Genomic DNA, 15,695 nt, shown 5'->3' on the forward strand with positions numbered 1-15,695 from the left:
ACACAAGGTATGTTCCCTGTCTCCATCTTATCTCCTTTCCTTAATCTTACTTGTGTATTAGTTTTCATGTTGCTTTGTGGTGACAAAATTCTATTTTTATTTTTATTTTTCTGAGACAGGGTCTCTCTATGTGGCCCTGGCTGTCCTAGAACTCACTGTGTAGAGCAGACTGGCCTTGAACTCACAGACATCCACCTGCCTCTGCCTCCCAGCTGCTGGGATTAAAGGCGGTGTGCCACCACACCCGTGTGATAAAGTTAACAGAAGCAGCTTCAAGAAGCAAGGGTGTATGCTGGCCCACAGCTCAAGGTAGGGGATGCAGTCCATCTTGGCAAGTAGGCAATGGCGGTAGGAGGCTAGCAACGTGAGGCGGCTGGCCATAGGATATCTGTATTTGTTGGGGGCGGGGGGAGCGGTGGGCATGGAACAATCCGAGGACAGCTTTCAGAAGTCAATTCTCTCCTTCCACTACATGGGACCAGGGGCCTCAAACTGATGTGGACAGGTTTGGTGGCAGTGCCTTTACCTTCTGAGCCATCTTGCACCCACATCGTTGTCTGTAGTCAAGAAGCAGAGATCAGTGAATGCGGGTACTCGACCTTGAGCCGGGACTTCAGCTCATGAGGTGAAATCTCTCTAGAAATGCCCTCACACCCCTCAGTGTGTCTTCGAGGGGACTCAACCCTAGGAGTTGACAACCAAGATTAACCATCACAGCACTCGTTGTAGAAAACAGAAAAATGTGGGAAAGAAAAGCCACCTGGACACTCGGGGCTCACCTGCCACCACTTTAGGAAAGTGTTTTCCAGCCGCTCTTCTCTGTGTGTGAATTAGTTCTCTCCCTCAGCGGCCATGTGAAGGCTTTCCCATGGAATCAGCTTTTTGAAACCAGTACAGCTTGACCCCTCTACTACCCACTTTCTAGGTCATTTTTTGGGGCTCTGTATTCTAGGCTCTTTCCTCCAGGCATCCACTTTATGAATTGCTCCCTCGCTCCCTCCTTTCCTTCCTCTTTCATTTATTTATTTATCTATCTATTTATTTATTTATTAAGTGCTGGGGATTGCTAGACAAGTCTTTTACCAATGAACTATATGCCCAACCCACATATGCATCTTAGAGATGTGATTCATGCATACGTTTATAGATAGAGTCCTTCCTTGCCCCAACTCTGATTTTCCACCAGTACTGTGGCTTTAAAAGAGTTCCCATCAAACCCTACCTTCCATAGGATCCCCACCCCCCATCCCCCCAAGCTTGCTTTTTCCAAGCCCAAGGAGCTCTCCTCCAAAGCCGCCTGGTTCAGCCCCTGCTGGCCTCGGTATTGTCCTCGGCTCTCAGCCTTGGTCCCTGTGTTCAGGCTTTTTGGTCTTTTTCACCCTCTTGTGCTCACTGTCACTGTGGAGCACAAACTCTCCCCAGTGGATGCCTCTCCACACCCCCTGCCCTCCTCTGTGCCTCCCTTTCTCCCCCTCCCACCAGAGTTTTACTGTGTCGCATTGGCTAACCCGGGTAGCAGGTTGTCAACTCCTACAGCAGATCAGGCTCTTCTCAGACTTGTGGCAATCCTCCTGCCCTTGGCTTCTGAGAATTGATTTTAAGCATGCACCACCACATCCAGCTTTCCCCCCTTCCAATTTTCATAGACTTTGCTTCTACCCTCCTTTCTGGACTGTGGTTTGTAGAGCCGCTCTGTAGAACCTTGCCTGGTCCCCAGACATTCCCAGCTGTTCGTGCCCTGCGTTTGGCCTTCTGACTCCTGGTATGTTGGTTAGTTTTACGTCACCTTGACATGAACTACACTCATTTGGGAAGAGGGACTCTCAACTGAGAAAATGCCTCCCTAGATTGTATAGGCAAGTCTGGGGTGCGCTTTCTTGATTAATCATTGATGTAGTTGGGCTCACTTCACTAGAGGCAGCACTATCCCTGGGCAGGTTGCCCTGGATAGTATAAGAAAGCAAGCCAGGGGCTGGAGAGAGCGCTCACTGGTTAAGAGTACTGGATGCTCTTACAAAGGACCCGTACAATTCCCAGCACCCACAGGGTGGTTCAAACCATCTGTAACTCTAGTTCCAGTGAATCTGACTCCCTACATGCAAGCAAAATACACACAAACATATAAAATAAAAAGAAAAAAATCTTTAAAAAGCCAGGCATGGTGGTGCATGCATTTAATCCACACACTTGGGAAGCAGAAGTGGGTCTCTGAGTTCGAGGCCAAGCCTGCTCTATAGAGTGAATTCCAGAGTAGTCAAGGCTACACAAAGAAACCCTGTCTTGAAAAAGAAGATGAAGGAGGAGGAGGAGGAGGAGGAGGAAAAGAAGAAGAAGAGAAAAAAAAAAGACAAGCAGGCTGAGTAAGCCATGAGGAGCAAGTCAGTAAGCAGCACCCCTCCATGGTTTCAGCTTTAGCTTGCCTCCAGGTTCTGGCCCAGACATCCCTTCCTGATAAGCAACAACCAGTGCTGAAATAAAGCCTTTTCTCCCCAAGTTACATTTGGTCATGGTGTTCTATCCCAGCTACAGAAATCTTACTAAGCTAACTGTTCATCTCGGGATTCTATTTGAATTCCGTCTCAGAGGCAGCAGCTGGGACCTGTTTTTGTCAAGTGTGTGGATGCCTTAGCACACTGGACAGGTGCTCAGTGAACAGCTAGCTGAAGGCTGGGTTTTGTTAAATCCTTGACAGCTGTGGAAGCTTGAGTCTTCTCTTTTATTTATTTATTTATTTATTTATTTATTTATTTATTTATTTATTTATTTATTTTTAAAGATTTAGCTAATAAGCGCCAGAGATGGTTGAGAGCCACCATGTGGTTTTTGGGAGTTGAACTCAGGACCTCTGAACCTCTTAACCACTGAGCCATCTCTCCAGCCCCAGTCTTCTCTTTTTTAAAAAGACTTGCCGGGCGGTGGTAGCGCATGCCTTTAATCCCAGCAGAGGTGAGTGGATCTCTGTGAGTTCGAGGCCAGCCTGGTCTACAAAGCAAGTTCCAGGAAAGGCACAAAGCTACACAGAAAAACCCTGTCTCGAAAAACAAAAACAAACAAACAGAACCCTTACTAATAGCCTGGCGGTGGTGGTGGTGGTGGTGGACATTTTAATCCCATCACTCAGGAGGCAGAGGCCAGCTTGGTCGATAGAGCAAGTTCCAAGACAGCCAGAGCTACACAGAGGAACCCTGTCTTTAAACAAAACAAAACAAAAAAAGAACTTAGTTTACTGATTTGTGGAGACTGAAGAGGTGGCTCAGTGGTTAAGAGTGTACTATTTTTTTTTTAAAATGTATTTATTATCTATACAGTGTTCTGCCTGCATGGCAGAAGAGGGCATCAGATCTCATTGTAGATGGTCGTGAGCTACCATGTGGTTGCTGGGAATTGAACTCAGGTCCTCTGGAAGAGCAGCCAATGCTCTTAACCTCTGAGCCATCTCCAGCCCAAGAGTGTGTACTATTCTTGCTGAGGACATAAGTTCAGTTCCCGGCTCTCAACCACTTGTAACTCCAGCTCTAGAGAATCTGCTGCCCTCTTTTGACCTTTGCAGGCATCTGCACACATCTACACATCCGCCCTCACATACACATAATTACAAAAATATGACCTATTTACGTCTATATATCTGTGAGTGTATGCACACACTTGTGTGCAGATGCACATTTGTGTGCCTGTACACAGAGGCCAGAAATAGGCACTCGGAATTCTACTCCATCTCTGCCTTTTCCTTGGAGATAAGCGTCCCTTCCTGAACTCAAATTTTCTCAGCTAGGCTGGAAGCCAGCAAGCCCCCGAGATCCTCCTGTCTTCACTCACTCCAGTGCTGGGGTTATGGGTGATTGTGGGACAGCTAAATAAAGACCAGAATGATGACTGGGCAAAGGATATTAAAAAAAATTCAAGCTAAGCTGGGTGGGAGAGTAGCACGTAACTGTAATCCTAGACCCTAGGAGGCCAAGACAGGAGAATTATGGGTGTGAGGCTAACTTGAACTACAGAGTGAGGCACTGTCTCAAAAAGCCAAAATAAACAACAATAAATAAGAGATCAGGAGTGGTGGCACATGCCTTTAATTCCAGCATTCCGGAGGCAGAGGCAGGCAGGTATTAGTGAACTAAAGGCCAGCCTGGTATGCATAGTGAAACTCTGTCTCAAAAAAAAAGACATAAACATGAGCAAACAACATAGTGAGACCCTGTCTCAAAAGATAAAAAGAGGGGGTGTAGCTCAGTGGTGGAGTGCTTGCCTGACATGCACAAAGGCCCAAACATGGCTGCTCATACCTATAATTCCAGCACTTGGAAGTCAGAGGCAGGAGGATTGCCAAAAGTTCAAGGTCAGTCTGGTCTACATGGAGAGTTCCAGAACAGTTCCTTATACTGACTAGCTGCCCAAACGGTCCCAGGTACTTCACAAGCCTGTGTATAAGGCCTGGGGCTTTGGTAAGGTTTCTGCTCACACATCTGAGGTGCCTGTTTCCAGGAGACCTTTCTAAGGGAAAGGGAAGTGAGAGCATGCAGGGCCCAGCTCAGGTATGTCTTTTGATTCAGGCCTCTCTCTCCACAGGCTGCAGAAAAGGGTCACGAGGACATTTGCTCCCTCCTGTTAGAACACAGCCCAGCCCTGAAGGCTGTCCGGGATCGCAAAGCACGCCTAGCATGTGACCTGCTGCCCTGCAACAGTGGCCTGCGGGACCTGTTGGCCAGCTGAGGTTCCTCCTCCTGTCTCTGGCTGCCCTTGAAGAGTACACAGACTAGCTCTCCACACCCTGCCTTGCTCAGCATCATCCGGATGGGACCAGGGCCAGAATGCCCAGAAAAGCCCACGTCTGGCCAGTATGGGAGCCAGAAGGGAGGCTTAGGAGGGCTGAAGACTGTGAGCTTGGACAGGTGATCATAGAAGTTAGTCCTTGTAGAAACAGCTATCCATTTGGAAGAAAATAAAGCTTATATCTTGACAATATCCCACAGACAAAGATAAATTTCAAGATACAGAGACCTAAATATAAAAAAGCAAAACTTAGCCGGGCGGTGGTGGCGCACGCCTTTAATCCCAGCACTCGGGAGGCAGAGCCAGGTGGATCTCTGTGAGTTCGAGGCCAGCCTGGGCTACCAAGTGAGTCCCAGGAAAGGCGCAAAGCTACACAGAGAAACCCTGTCTCGAAAAACCAAAAAAAAAAAAGCAAAACTTTGAAGTATTAGAAAAAAATATAGAGTGTCTAACAAAAGCTGTTTCCTAGCTGAATCAGCTTGGTGCAATGCTCTTTTTTTAACCTGCTTGTTCCTCAGTCCCCACTCCTCCCCACACACACCTAGAATGATTAGACTAGGCCTGCCTTAGGGTTACTCTGGGTCTGAGGAAGTCCATGGAGGGCACTCTAGTGAGTGCACTACATTACAGGCAGCATGGGAGAGTACCCACTACCAGGCCTGGCCTGGCAGTGCAGGCCTGAAATACCAGCTGCTCAGGAGGCTGAGGCTACAGAGGAATTCATGGCCAGCCTGGGCAACATAGACCCCGTTTCAGTAGTTCAATGGTGGAGTGCTTGCCTGACATGCAAAAGCCGTACGTTCAGTCCCTAATACAATGGGGAGAAACAGTGCCCAGTCCCAAAGTCTAACTGATACTGGCTTTTATTCCAGAATTTCAGTTCTAGAAGTCCAGTCTGTACAAAGTGTAACTGTGCCAGGTGTAGTTACACACACCTTTAGTCATGGCGCCCAAGGCAGGAGGATCTCTTGGAACTCCAGGTCAACCAGAGCTACAGAGACCTGGTCTCCAAAAACCGTGTAATTATAACTGCTTTTTTGTTTGTTTTGCACTGCTTACTAGTGAGACTGCACACCTGTCTTTGACCTTCCTATTTACACCTATTTAAAATGTTTTTGTTCTTGCTACGTAGTCTAGGCTAGCCTCCAACTTGGAGCCATCCTCTGGCCTCAGCCTCCTGAGTGTTGGGATTATAGGTATGCGTCAGCGCATCCAGCTTGCCATGTTTTTATTGATTCACAGGAACTTTATATTAGAATATTGAGCCTTTGCTTTGGGTGTATGCCTATATATAGAGAAACATGTATAATATATGCCTTATATATGTGTATTAAAATTTTCTTTGGTACTATCACTTGCCATAAGTTGGTTGGCTTCCAGTCATGGAAACTGCTATACACACCATAGATAGCAGTTTATGGTACTTAGCAATAGCTATCTAAGTGAGCAGAGCCAACAATTTTGACTTCTCTGTAGCAACCTAGGAAGATTCATCCTTGATAACAAAGGTGTCCATTTCCAGACTCACTCACAAACTGTGCATTAGGGAACAAGGCCCTGTTCCCCAGCACTGAGAGCACAAGAGATGCCTTGAAATATAGCGTATATTTAAAAAGAGCGCCAGGCATGGCGGCTAACGTGTAATCAATCCTAGCACTCAGGAGCTTAGGCAGAATTATAAACTTGAGGCCAGCCTGAGCTACAGTGTGAGACTCTGTGTGTGTGTGTGTGTGTGTGTGACACAGACAGAGAAAGAGAAGGGAGAGAGGGAGAGAGTGCAAGAACTGACCTACTGAGAGAGAAAAGGCACACACTGACCAGCTCCCTGGCAGGAAGGGGTCAGGTTCGGCACATCACTTTAACGTAGGTAGCAGTGTGGCAAGAGTGCCGGGTGGTGCCCACAGCGTGGTACTCTTCAAATGGCACGTGCCGTGCAGACACTAGAGGAGCAGTTGAGAAGATATGGTTTCCCCTGGGCCATTGAGGCAGGAATAATCAAATAGGTCTTCAGTTTTATTTTTAAAAATAAAGACTAATTATTGTTTTTAGAGATAATACCAGTTACCTTTGTGTTGCACAAACTAGCATTGAAAAAAAAAAAAAAAAAACATTTATTTTTTTGTTTGGATACAGGGTTTCACGGTAGCCCAGATGAACTTTAAACCTGGGGTCCTTTTTCTTCACCTGTCTGAGTACTAGGCATTTTCTTTGTCTGTTTGTAACAGGGTCTCTCTATGTAGTCCTGGCTTCCTGGAACTATGTAGACCAGGTTGGTCTTGAACACACAGAGATCCTCCTGTCTCTGCCTCTCAAGTGCTTGGATCAAAGGTGTGTGCCCCCCACCCACCTGAGTACTAGAATAACAGTCATGGACAACCATGCCCAGCTTCATCAAATGCAGGACAGGGAAGAACAGGGCTAGCCTGACTTTCTCGTTTGCCGCCTTGCTCACAGAGAAACTGCTTCCCTCCTCATTACCAAGGAGGGTGTTCCAAAGAAAGCATCCTAATGCAGAAGACCCGGGCTTCTTTAAAAAGCTGCGTTTCCTTAAATTCTCGGAAAACTCTGCATGTCCATGAGGTCAGCATGGACAACAGGCGCTCTGGTAACCCCCTGTGGTCTCTGGCCCCCTTTCAGCCACATTTCCCCTTGTGCTTATTTGGTTCTCCCTGTTCATGTTGCTTTCATGCTGGAGTCTTGTTTACTGGGTATCTGGTTTCCTTTCAAAGGTCAAGTTGGAATTTAGGGCACAGCAGAGTGAAAGGCATTCCTGGCTTCTGAAGAATTAGGAATTTGATTTTGTTGGCTAGAGACAGCCTGTTTCGTGGCTGGCTGTCGTGATTATTGCTACAGACCGGGACCCGGAGCGGTTCTCAGTCCCCTTGCCCTGTTGAAGGACATGCTTCGTGCCCAGAGAGTTATCTGGTGTGGACCCTATGAGGGCTGGGGCAGAACACCACCTGCTGAGGGACAAATCTGGGAGGGAAGGGCAGCCTTGAAACTAGCCAGTTGGGAAATCTTATGAAGTCTAGTTTCATCATGTAGGCCCAGGAGAATTCCCAAGGCGTTAGGTCAGCCTCTTCCGTTGTCCCTCCTGAGGTCCTCTGTAGGACGCCTGCCTGCCTTGTGCCCCGGTGACCACGCCACTAGTCTTTGCAATATCGCAGGCAGCCAGATCTCCATCTTAAGTCTGGATTCCGCCAGTGGGCTCTGAACTCCCAAGAGTAAGAAATGTTTCCCTTGGGTCTGGCCCAAGCACCTCAGCCCCATGTGTTGGTAAAATGACTCCCTGCTAGATGTGGGATGCGGCAGGTGCAGGGTGGTGGGTGTCTGAGGAGGCTGCAGACCCAGCTCCAGACAGCTTCTCTTCCTGCCCTCAGTGGGCCACATTCCCAGACCTGTATTTTGGTTAGTGTGACAGGGCCCCAGAGTCATCCGGCCTGGGCACAGACTCTGTCCTTCCCCACCCCCAAGAGAGAGCTCTCCCATAAAAGGGCTGAGCGCTCTGCTAGCTTCGCTGGGCGTGTGGAGAGCAAGGGGGGGGACCATGGACTTCATCAGCATTCAGCAGTTGGTAAGGATGCGAGGCAGGTAACGGGTAAGGACTCAACACAAGGGGCAGGTACCCGGACTTTATGGCCAGAGGAACGAAGTCTGGCTGAGAGCAGACAGCGGCTTTCTGGGTATCGGAGGGGCAGATTGAGGGGCAAGACAGCATGGTTCTTTCCTGCCCCGTCCTCATGTTAGGGGGTGTCAAGAGAAGGAAGATAATTGGGGATGGACAAAGCTGGGCAGATGGGAAAAACCCTTCAATTACTGAGTCTTTGTTTGTTTGTTTTTGGTGAGTGTGGTTCTGGGGATCCATCTTGGGGCTTCATACATGCTAGGTAAGCACTCTCCCACAGAGCTGCACCCCCAAGCTTGCAGGTATACCTGTCTGGATGGCGGAAAAGAAATGGGAAGTGAAGAGTTATCTGGAAGCCATGGGTAGAGCTGTATAGTTCCTTTAAGGTCAAGCACAGGACAGTCTGGTTGGAACTTCTGGAGGGTCTGGCCACTTTAGGGGTGGTGTTCTTGGGTTCCCCAAGCAGTAAGAGAAACAGAGTGAAGCGGGTGCAGCTATGTGGTATCAATTTGGGTGACATGGGGCATGGAGGGTATGAGGCACCTACGTCTCACTGTGGTGCAGTGGCCCCAGCTGGCTCCGGGGAGGTGGATGGCAAAGCCCAGACCAGGAACTATTAGGTTGTTGAAGCTGCTGACTTAGAGGGAAGACCTGGCCATTTGGCCAGAAGCCTCAGACTTCTGTTCCTCTCTCCCAGCACACTCTGCACCTTCCTTGGTGCGCTCCAGCTTCCTGGGTGGCTGTTAAGGAACTGGGTGGGTATCCGCTGTGACCAGCTATAGGGATGGTTTGAGCTCGTTTTACCGAGGCAGAAACAGTTTCTCTAAGACCCAAGGGTTGAAAGCAGGGATTTGGAATTCGGCCCAGAAGCTTCTCTTCTCGAAGCTTGGGTCAGATGGCAGTGTGGCATGATGTCATCGGAATCCAGGGAAAGAAGCCCCGGATGGAAGCTAAGGTGTCATCTGCCTGAGTTCCCAGGCATGAACCCAGTGGTATAGACAAATACCACCCTCCCTCAACTCAGGGAAGCTGAGCCTAATAGCTGATAAGCGGTCATTCCCCTGGGCCTTGGCCATTGCCACTGCAGATGGTTGTGTGTGTGTGTGTGTGTGTGTGTGTGTGTGTGTGTGTGTGCGCGTGCGTGCGTGCGTGCGTGTGCGTGTGCGTGTGCATGTGCACGTGCACACATGCATTGTAGCCCACCAGGAAACATTCAGCAGGATGAGTCAGGCTGACACCCAGGTTCACAGCTAACCTTTGCACATAGGATCTCAGCCATCCTGCTGTGCCACACACTGATTCCCAAGCATCCCTCCAACTGTCCCATTCCTTAATCTACTCTACCTGTCCTGCAGGTAAGTGGAGAAAGAGCTAATAGGAAAGTGTTGGAGTTTGGACATGGAGTTCCTGATCCTGGAGGCTGGCCTAGTGACTGGAGGCTGGGACCCCAAGAGGCCGTGGCCCGGGAGAAATTGAAGTTGGAGGAAGAGAAGAAGAAGAAAGTAAGTGTCTTGGAAAGGGGTTGGGCAGTGTGGGTATCTATGAGTGGTAACTAGAGCCCATGGCCACTGTTACCCAGCCAGTGGCTGTGTACTTCTTCAAGGCAGTATTAGTCTAACCAGGAGCCTGCCCTGAGACCCTACCTGGTGACTGATGTCTGGCTTGGGCATGTCTTCTGCCCTAGCTGGAAAGATTTAACAGCTCCAGACTGACTCTGGACAACATGAGAGACTTGGAAAACTTGATTCAAAGACGAAGAAAAAAGCGACTGAGACACAAAGTCCCCCCCAGGGAAGCTGAGCCCGTGGTCGAGGTGAGTGAGAGGTTAAGGCTGGTGTTCCAGAGGCACAGATGGCCTCCAGTCTTGGGGGCCTGGGAAGAATGGAGCTAGGGGCCGCGGCTGCTTAGGCAGTGCATGGGAGCTGCATGGAACGCATCCCAGAGCCTTGTGTTTCTTCCATAGGGCAATGTATTAGCTGCTTAGCTTCTTGTGACCAAGCACCTGGCAACTTAAGGGTTATTTGGAAATGAGAGGAGAGAGGGAGAGGGAGGAGATGCTTTATTTGTGTACCAGTGTTTGCCTGTATGTATGTATGTATGTATGTATGTATGTATGTGCACCATGTACATGCCTGGTGGTCAGAGGTCAGAAGAGAGCATCATATACCCTGTACAGATGGTTTTGAAGCAACAGGTAGGTGCTAGGGACTGAACCTGGATCTTCCGCAAGAGCAACAAGCGCTCTTAACTGCCGAGCCACCTCCCCCACCCCAGCCCCAATGCTCACTTCCTTGACCTTGCTCTCTCCTTTTTCTTCGGCCTAGGACCCCAGCCCATCAAATGGTTTCACCCACATTTACAGTGGTTCCTATCAGCTAGCCTTATCTAGATAATCTCTCACTGATGTGCCCAAGGGCTTGTGAAATTAACCAATATCACAGGCAGCTAGCTGTAACCAAGTGCTGGCCGTGGAGGACTCAGCCACACCAACAGGTCATTCCAGTTTGTTCAGAAGCTAGATATACTGTCCTGTCCTGGAGCGTCCACTCCCCTGCTCGGCTTCTTGGGGCTGCTGCAACTAGGGCCCGCTGGTCTGTAGACACATGACCCATCTCTACCTTTTACTCACGTTCTGTGTTCCTGCCTGTATCCAAAGTCCTCGACATAAGGACAGCAGTCATACAGGAAAGGGGTCTACCTTACTCTAACATAATTACAAATGCAATGACCTTATCTCCAGAACGGTCATATTCTGAGATACTACAATTAAGATTCAGCGTATGAACTAGAGTATGGGAACAATGGGTGCATAACACACACTTCCCGTTCTTTTATTATCTCCTGAGAATGAGATTGAAAAACAACTATAATCGAACAGGCCAAGTGTGCTGGGCCAGACTAGTGAAGCGGCAGTGACGGGTGCCCACGGACTCGGGGACTGACTTAGTTCTGTCCTGTTCTGCTCACCCAGCCGCAGCCCCAGGTCCCACTGGAGCCTGTGGACCTGGAAATGTTCCTGAAGGCAGCTGCGGAGAACCAGGAGGCCCTGATTGACAAGTACCTGACAGACGGAGGGGACCCTAATGCCCATGACAAGGTAGGAAGGGTGGGTGCATGCACTTATGACACCTGTATATGCCATCTTGGACACTCAAGTCCTCACCTGGGACACTGGGTAACTCTGGTGACCTGTTCTAGGAACGGAAGGGGTGGGGTGGGTGGTTCTAGGGAGCAGCTCTGCTCTCTTGGCCTCATTTTGTCTCTGCTCCCAGCTCCACCGCACAGCCTTGCACTGGGCCTGTCTGAAGGGCCACGGACAGCTGGTGAACAAGCTGCTGGCGGCAGGGGCCGCTATAGAAGCTCGGGACTTGGTGAGAAGCAGGGCTCGCCCTCACAGGGGATGTGGTGGCTCATCTAGTCAGTCAGGCCTTCCGGCCCCGTGGGTCAGAGCACCTCGATGCTTTGTGTTGCAGCTGGACAGGACACCTGTGTTCTGGGCCTGCCGTGGAGGACACCTGGATGTCCTCAAACTGCTGCTTAACCAGGGGGCTCAGGTCAACGCACAGGACAAGGTAAAGGGACCAGTGCCTGCTTTGGGTGGTAACCTGTTAGGGGCACACGTAGCATAGAGAACAGACGTTCACCTTATAAGAAGGCATAGCCCAGCTGGGCATGGTGGTGTTCGAGGCCAGCCTTATCTACTGATGAGTTCCAGGACAGCAAGGCTATACAGAGAAACCGTTTAAAAAAAAAAAAAGGCACAGCTCTTCTGGGTTGGGTGGCATGGCCACCCAGATCCAGCACTGCACCTCACTTCCCCCTAGATCTGGAGCACTCCTCTCCATGTAGCAGTACGCACGGGCCACTCTGACTGCCTGGAGCATCTCATTGAGTGTGGCGCCCACATCAATGCGCAGGATAAGGTGGGTGTTGGTGACTGAGCAGCCTGAAGCAGACTGGAGGCCACCTGTGTGTCAGCAGCGCCTTCCTGTACTGGGCCCGTCGCAGTGACCGACTGGTCCCTCTCTCCACAGGAAGGGGACACAGCACTCCACGAGGCTGTGCGCTATGGGCACCACAAAGCTACGAAGCTGCTGCTGCTCTATGGAGCCAAGTTGGGCATGAAGAATGTGGTGAGTGCCAGCCAGGCCATGTCTGATACCTGTGCTGAGGTCAGGGGAGTACCCAGGAGAGGAAGACTGACTCGGTATCCTTGTTCACAGGCCTCTCTAACACCAGTGCAGCTGGCCCGAGACTGGCAGCGGGGTATCCGGGAAGCGCTACAGGCCCATGTGGGGCACCCCCGGACCCGGTGCTGATGACTAAAACCTGAGGGTCACTCACAGCCGCCATTCCACACCCACTCTCCCACTCATCCACCTCTAAGTGGTTCTCGGCCCCAGCCCCAATTTTTCTCTGGCTTTGCTTCCTTGGGCCAGAAGCAGCAGGTAGAGCAGGTCCCCTGGGTTTCAGTGAGGGAGACCGTGTTCCCTGCCAGGGCTGGAGCAGAGGACCATAGGGTAGCAAGAAGTGAAGTGGGTCCAGACGAGGGCCAAGGCCAGAGCAGGATGTGAACAGACCAGCACTACCCACAGCCGGGTCTAGGCCTGTCTACCAATCCTTCAATCAGGAGACTGGCCTTGGCCTGTTCTGGAAGTAGAGACTCAGATGTGACCAGCAGCTGCATCCAGGGTATAAGAGAAGAAACAGGCTACCTAAGTGCCAGGCACTGGGGCAACTCACTGCTGTCCTTTGGGTGGAGTTTCTCCAGGGACTCCATTCCTATCAGTAGCAACCCTGAGTGTGTCTGGAGTAGTTCTAGCCATCTCTAGTCTCCAGAACTGGAGGGAGGGTTCTGGCAGGCTGAGGGGCATGTCAACAAGATTGAGGCCCCACAGAAGTCAGTACCTACCAGGTTGCCCCAGAAGCTGGAGGCTGATGAGCTGGAACTAGTGTGTACTCTGGGGAAGTCCCACCTAAAGGCTTCAGGCAACCCTGCCTGTCTTATGTGAGGGTAGAGTGTCAGGTGCTGGGGACTGCTTGTGGCCCACTCAACTTTTGGGGCGGCGGCCCGCAACCCTAGCTTACCCTAAGGCTCTGATGCCCCCTGGTACTGGAGAAAGGGCCTGGATTAGGCTCTGCATGCCCTGCACTCTGAGTTCAGCACCTTGCTATGGGGTGCAGCAACAACAGTATACACACCTCTCCAGGCCCCTGTGCCAACTGGTGGTGTGGCGAGACCTTCGCACAGGCGCACGCTCCCTCTCTTCCAGCTGGGTCTCCAGCTTCACTGGCAAGGCTGGCTCCTTAGATGCCAGGAAGTTGATGATAAAGCGCTGGGCCCTCCACTGAGGCCACAGGCTGAACAAAGGGTTAAAAGGTGAAGGCTTCGCCTCCCTCAGATAGCCCTGAGCTGACACCCATTTAGCAACAGTTATTTTTAGTCTGATTTTGGCAGCCTCTCTGGCCCTTGTTACTATGTGAAAATCCTGACCAGTGCTCCTCCTAGGGGCATGAACCTTTTTATGGGCAGGCCCTGCCCTGTCCTGACAGCCGGCGTGCACCTAGACAGACGGTGCCATGAGCAAGACAGACATTCAAGACTACATGATATGACGACTCCTCAGGAATGAGGACACTTAATGGACACACAGCCACCTTTTTATACACACAGATCACTGTTTTCTCATTAAACTGATTATCCACCACAGCCTGGTTGTCTTGTGGGGACTGGGAGGAGGCCTTATCATCCTCAGCTGCAAAGACCAAGGCCATAATTCCTGCCGGCCAACAGCGTGACATGTCACCAAGTACTACGCATGTTTTATATATGTGGGGGCGGGGTGTCCTGGCACATGGCTCCCGTGTTCAGGACCTCTGCTCATTGATAGACAAGTTCAGAAAAGGGCAGTTTTCAACTTCAGCTGTTTAGAATCACCAGGTTTTGTTTGTTTTTTGAGACAGGGTTTCTCTGCATAGCTTTGGTGCCTTGTCCTGGATCTCGCTCTGTAGATCAGGCTGGCCTCAAACTCAGAGATATGCCCGGCTCTGCCTCCCAAGTGCTGGGATTAAAGGTGTGTGCCATCACCGCCCAGCTCACCAGGTTTTTTGTTTTTGTTTTTTAAAGTCCTGATATCCACTGGGTATGGTGGCACACACCTTTAATTCCAGCACTTAGGAGTCAGAGGCAGACTGATCTCTGAGTTCAAGGCCAGCCAGATCAACATATTGAGTTCGAGGCCAGCCAGGGCTACACAGTGAAACCTTTTCTCCAAAGTCCTAATGTCTAATGTTACTAGGTCAGAAGCCCTGAAGGTAGGATCCAAGTATTAGTTGAAGACATGGTTATCTATGCAGACTAGCAAATTGTAAGGAATTCTACTAGGTGGGTGGTGGGTAATAAATACCTACCTTAATATTAATAGTCCAAGACCTCAAAAGCCAAAAAAAAAAAAAAAAAAAAAAAAAAGCCGGGCGGTGGTGGCGCACGCCTTTAATCCCAGCACTCGGGAGGCAGAGCCAGGCGGATCTCTGTGAGTTCGAGGCCAGCCTGGGCTACCAAGTGAGTTCCAGGACAGGCGCAAAGCTACACAGAGAAACCTTGTCTCGAAAAACCAAAAAAAAAAAAAAAAAAAAAAAAGTCCAAGACCTCAGGATACAATAGAAACGAAAATCTATTTATCCCTAATACCAGTGATTATGGATACAAAAAATACAGTACGATTACAACTGTTTAAGTTTAAACCTAAAAAGAAAAATTCTACGATGCTGAAGTATACAAATGAAAATGTTTACATAGACATAATGTGCTCATGGATTGGAAGGCACATGTAAAGATATCAGCTCTTCCTAAATTGACAACATACAGGCTTAACACAGTTCCTACCAAAATCCAAGCAAGATGTAGAGAAGATTATCTAAACTGTGTAAGCAAATATATAGCCTGAACAATTGGAGCCATACATGGTAGGGCCTGCCGGTAATCCCAGCACCTGGGAGGCCTCAGGAGGACTGCTTTGCATTGCAGGTTAGGCCGAACATAGTGTGAGACAGTGGTGTATGTAGCACAGGCTGTATAGAGATTACACACGGAAAAACACCCACATTTTGAGAAATAACAGAAGGCAAGCACGCTGTCCCATGCTTGTAAATCCAGCACTTGGTAGGCTGAGGCAGGGGGATGTGAGGTCAGCTTGGCCCATTGACTGAGACTCCCTTTTTTTTTTTTGAAATAGTTTTTGTCCTGGAACTCACTGTAGATCAGGCTGGCCTTGAAGTCAAAGATTCACCTGCCTCTGAA

The 15,695-nt window shown here is 49.8% G+C and overlaps 2 protein-coding genes across 2 annotated transcripts in view; both read left to right on the forward strand.

The window, feature by feature from the left end:
• Ankrd39 (ankyrin repeat domain 39) overlaps positions 1-6,121 on the forward strand; it is an 11,659-nt gene extending 5,538 nt beyond the window's left edge. The window contains exons 3-4 of the mRNA XM_052745153.1: positions 1-7; positions 4,567-6,121. The exon at positions 1-7 is cut by the window's left edge and continues 197 nt beyond it. Coding sequence (XP_052601113.1) covers positions 1-7; positions 4,567-4,710 — 151 coding nt within the window. The 3' untranslated portion in view covers positions 4,711-6,121. The remainder of the gene's footprint in view (positions 8-4,566) is intronic.
• On the forward strand, positions 4,783-14,105 carry Ankrd23 (ankyrin repeat domain 23). Its single transcript, XM_052745152.1, has 9 exons — positions 4,783-4,889; positions 9,751-9,897; positions 10,080-10,208; positions 11,367-11,492; positions 11,668-11,766; positions 11,869-11,967; positions 12,220-12,318; positions 12,430-12,528; positions 12,619-14,105. The coding sequence occupies exons 1-9, from the start codon at positions 4,809-4,811 to the stop codon at positions 12,712-12,714; spliced, it is 975 nt and encodes a 324-aa protein (XP_052601112.1). The 5' UTR covers positions 4,783-4,808; the 3' UTR covers positions 12,715-14,105.
• The last annotated feature ends 1,590 nt before the right edge of the window (positions 14,106-15,695 follow it).

This window comes from Peromyscus californicus, unplaced genomic scaffold (assembly GCF_007827085.1).
Source record: "Peromyscus californicus insignis strain IS unplaced genomic scaffold, ASM782708v3 Scaffold_19__1_contigs__length_69161282, whole genome shotgun sequence".
In the NCBI taxonomy this organism is placed as follows: domain Eukaryota; kingdom Metazoa; phylum Chordata; class Mammalia; order Rodentia; family Cricetidae; genus Peromyscus; species Peromyscus californicus.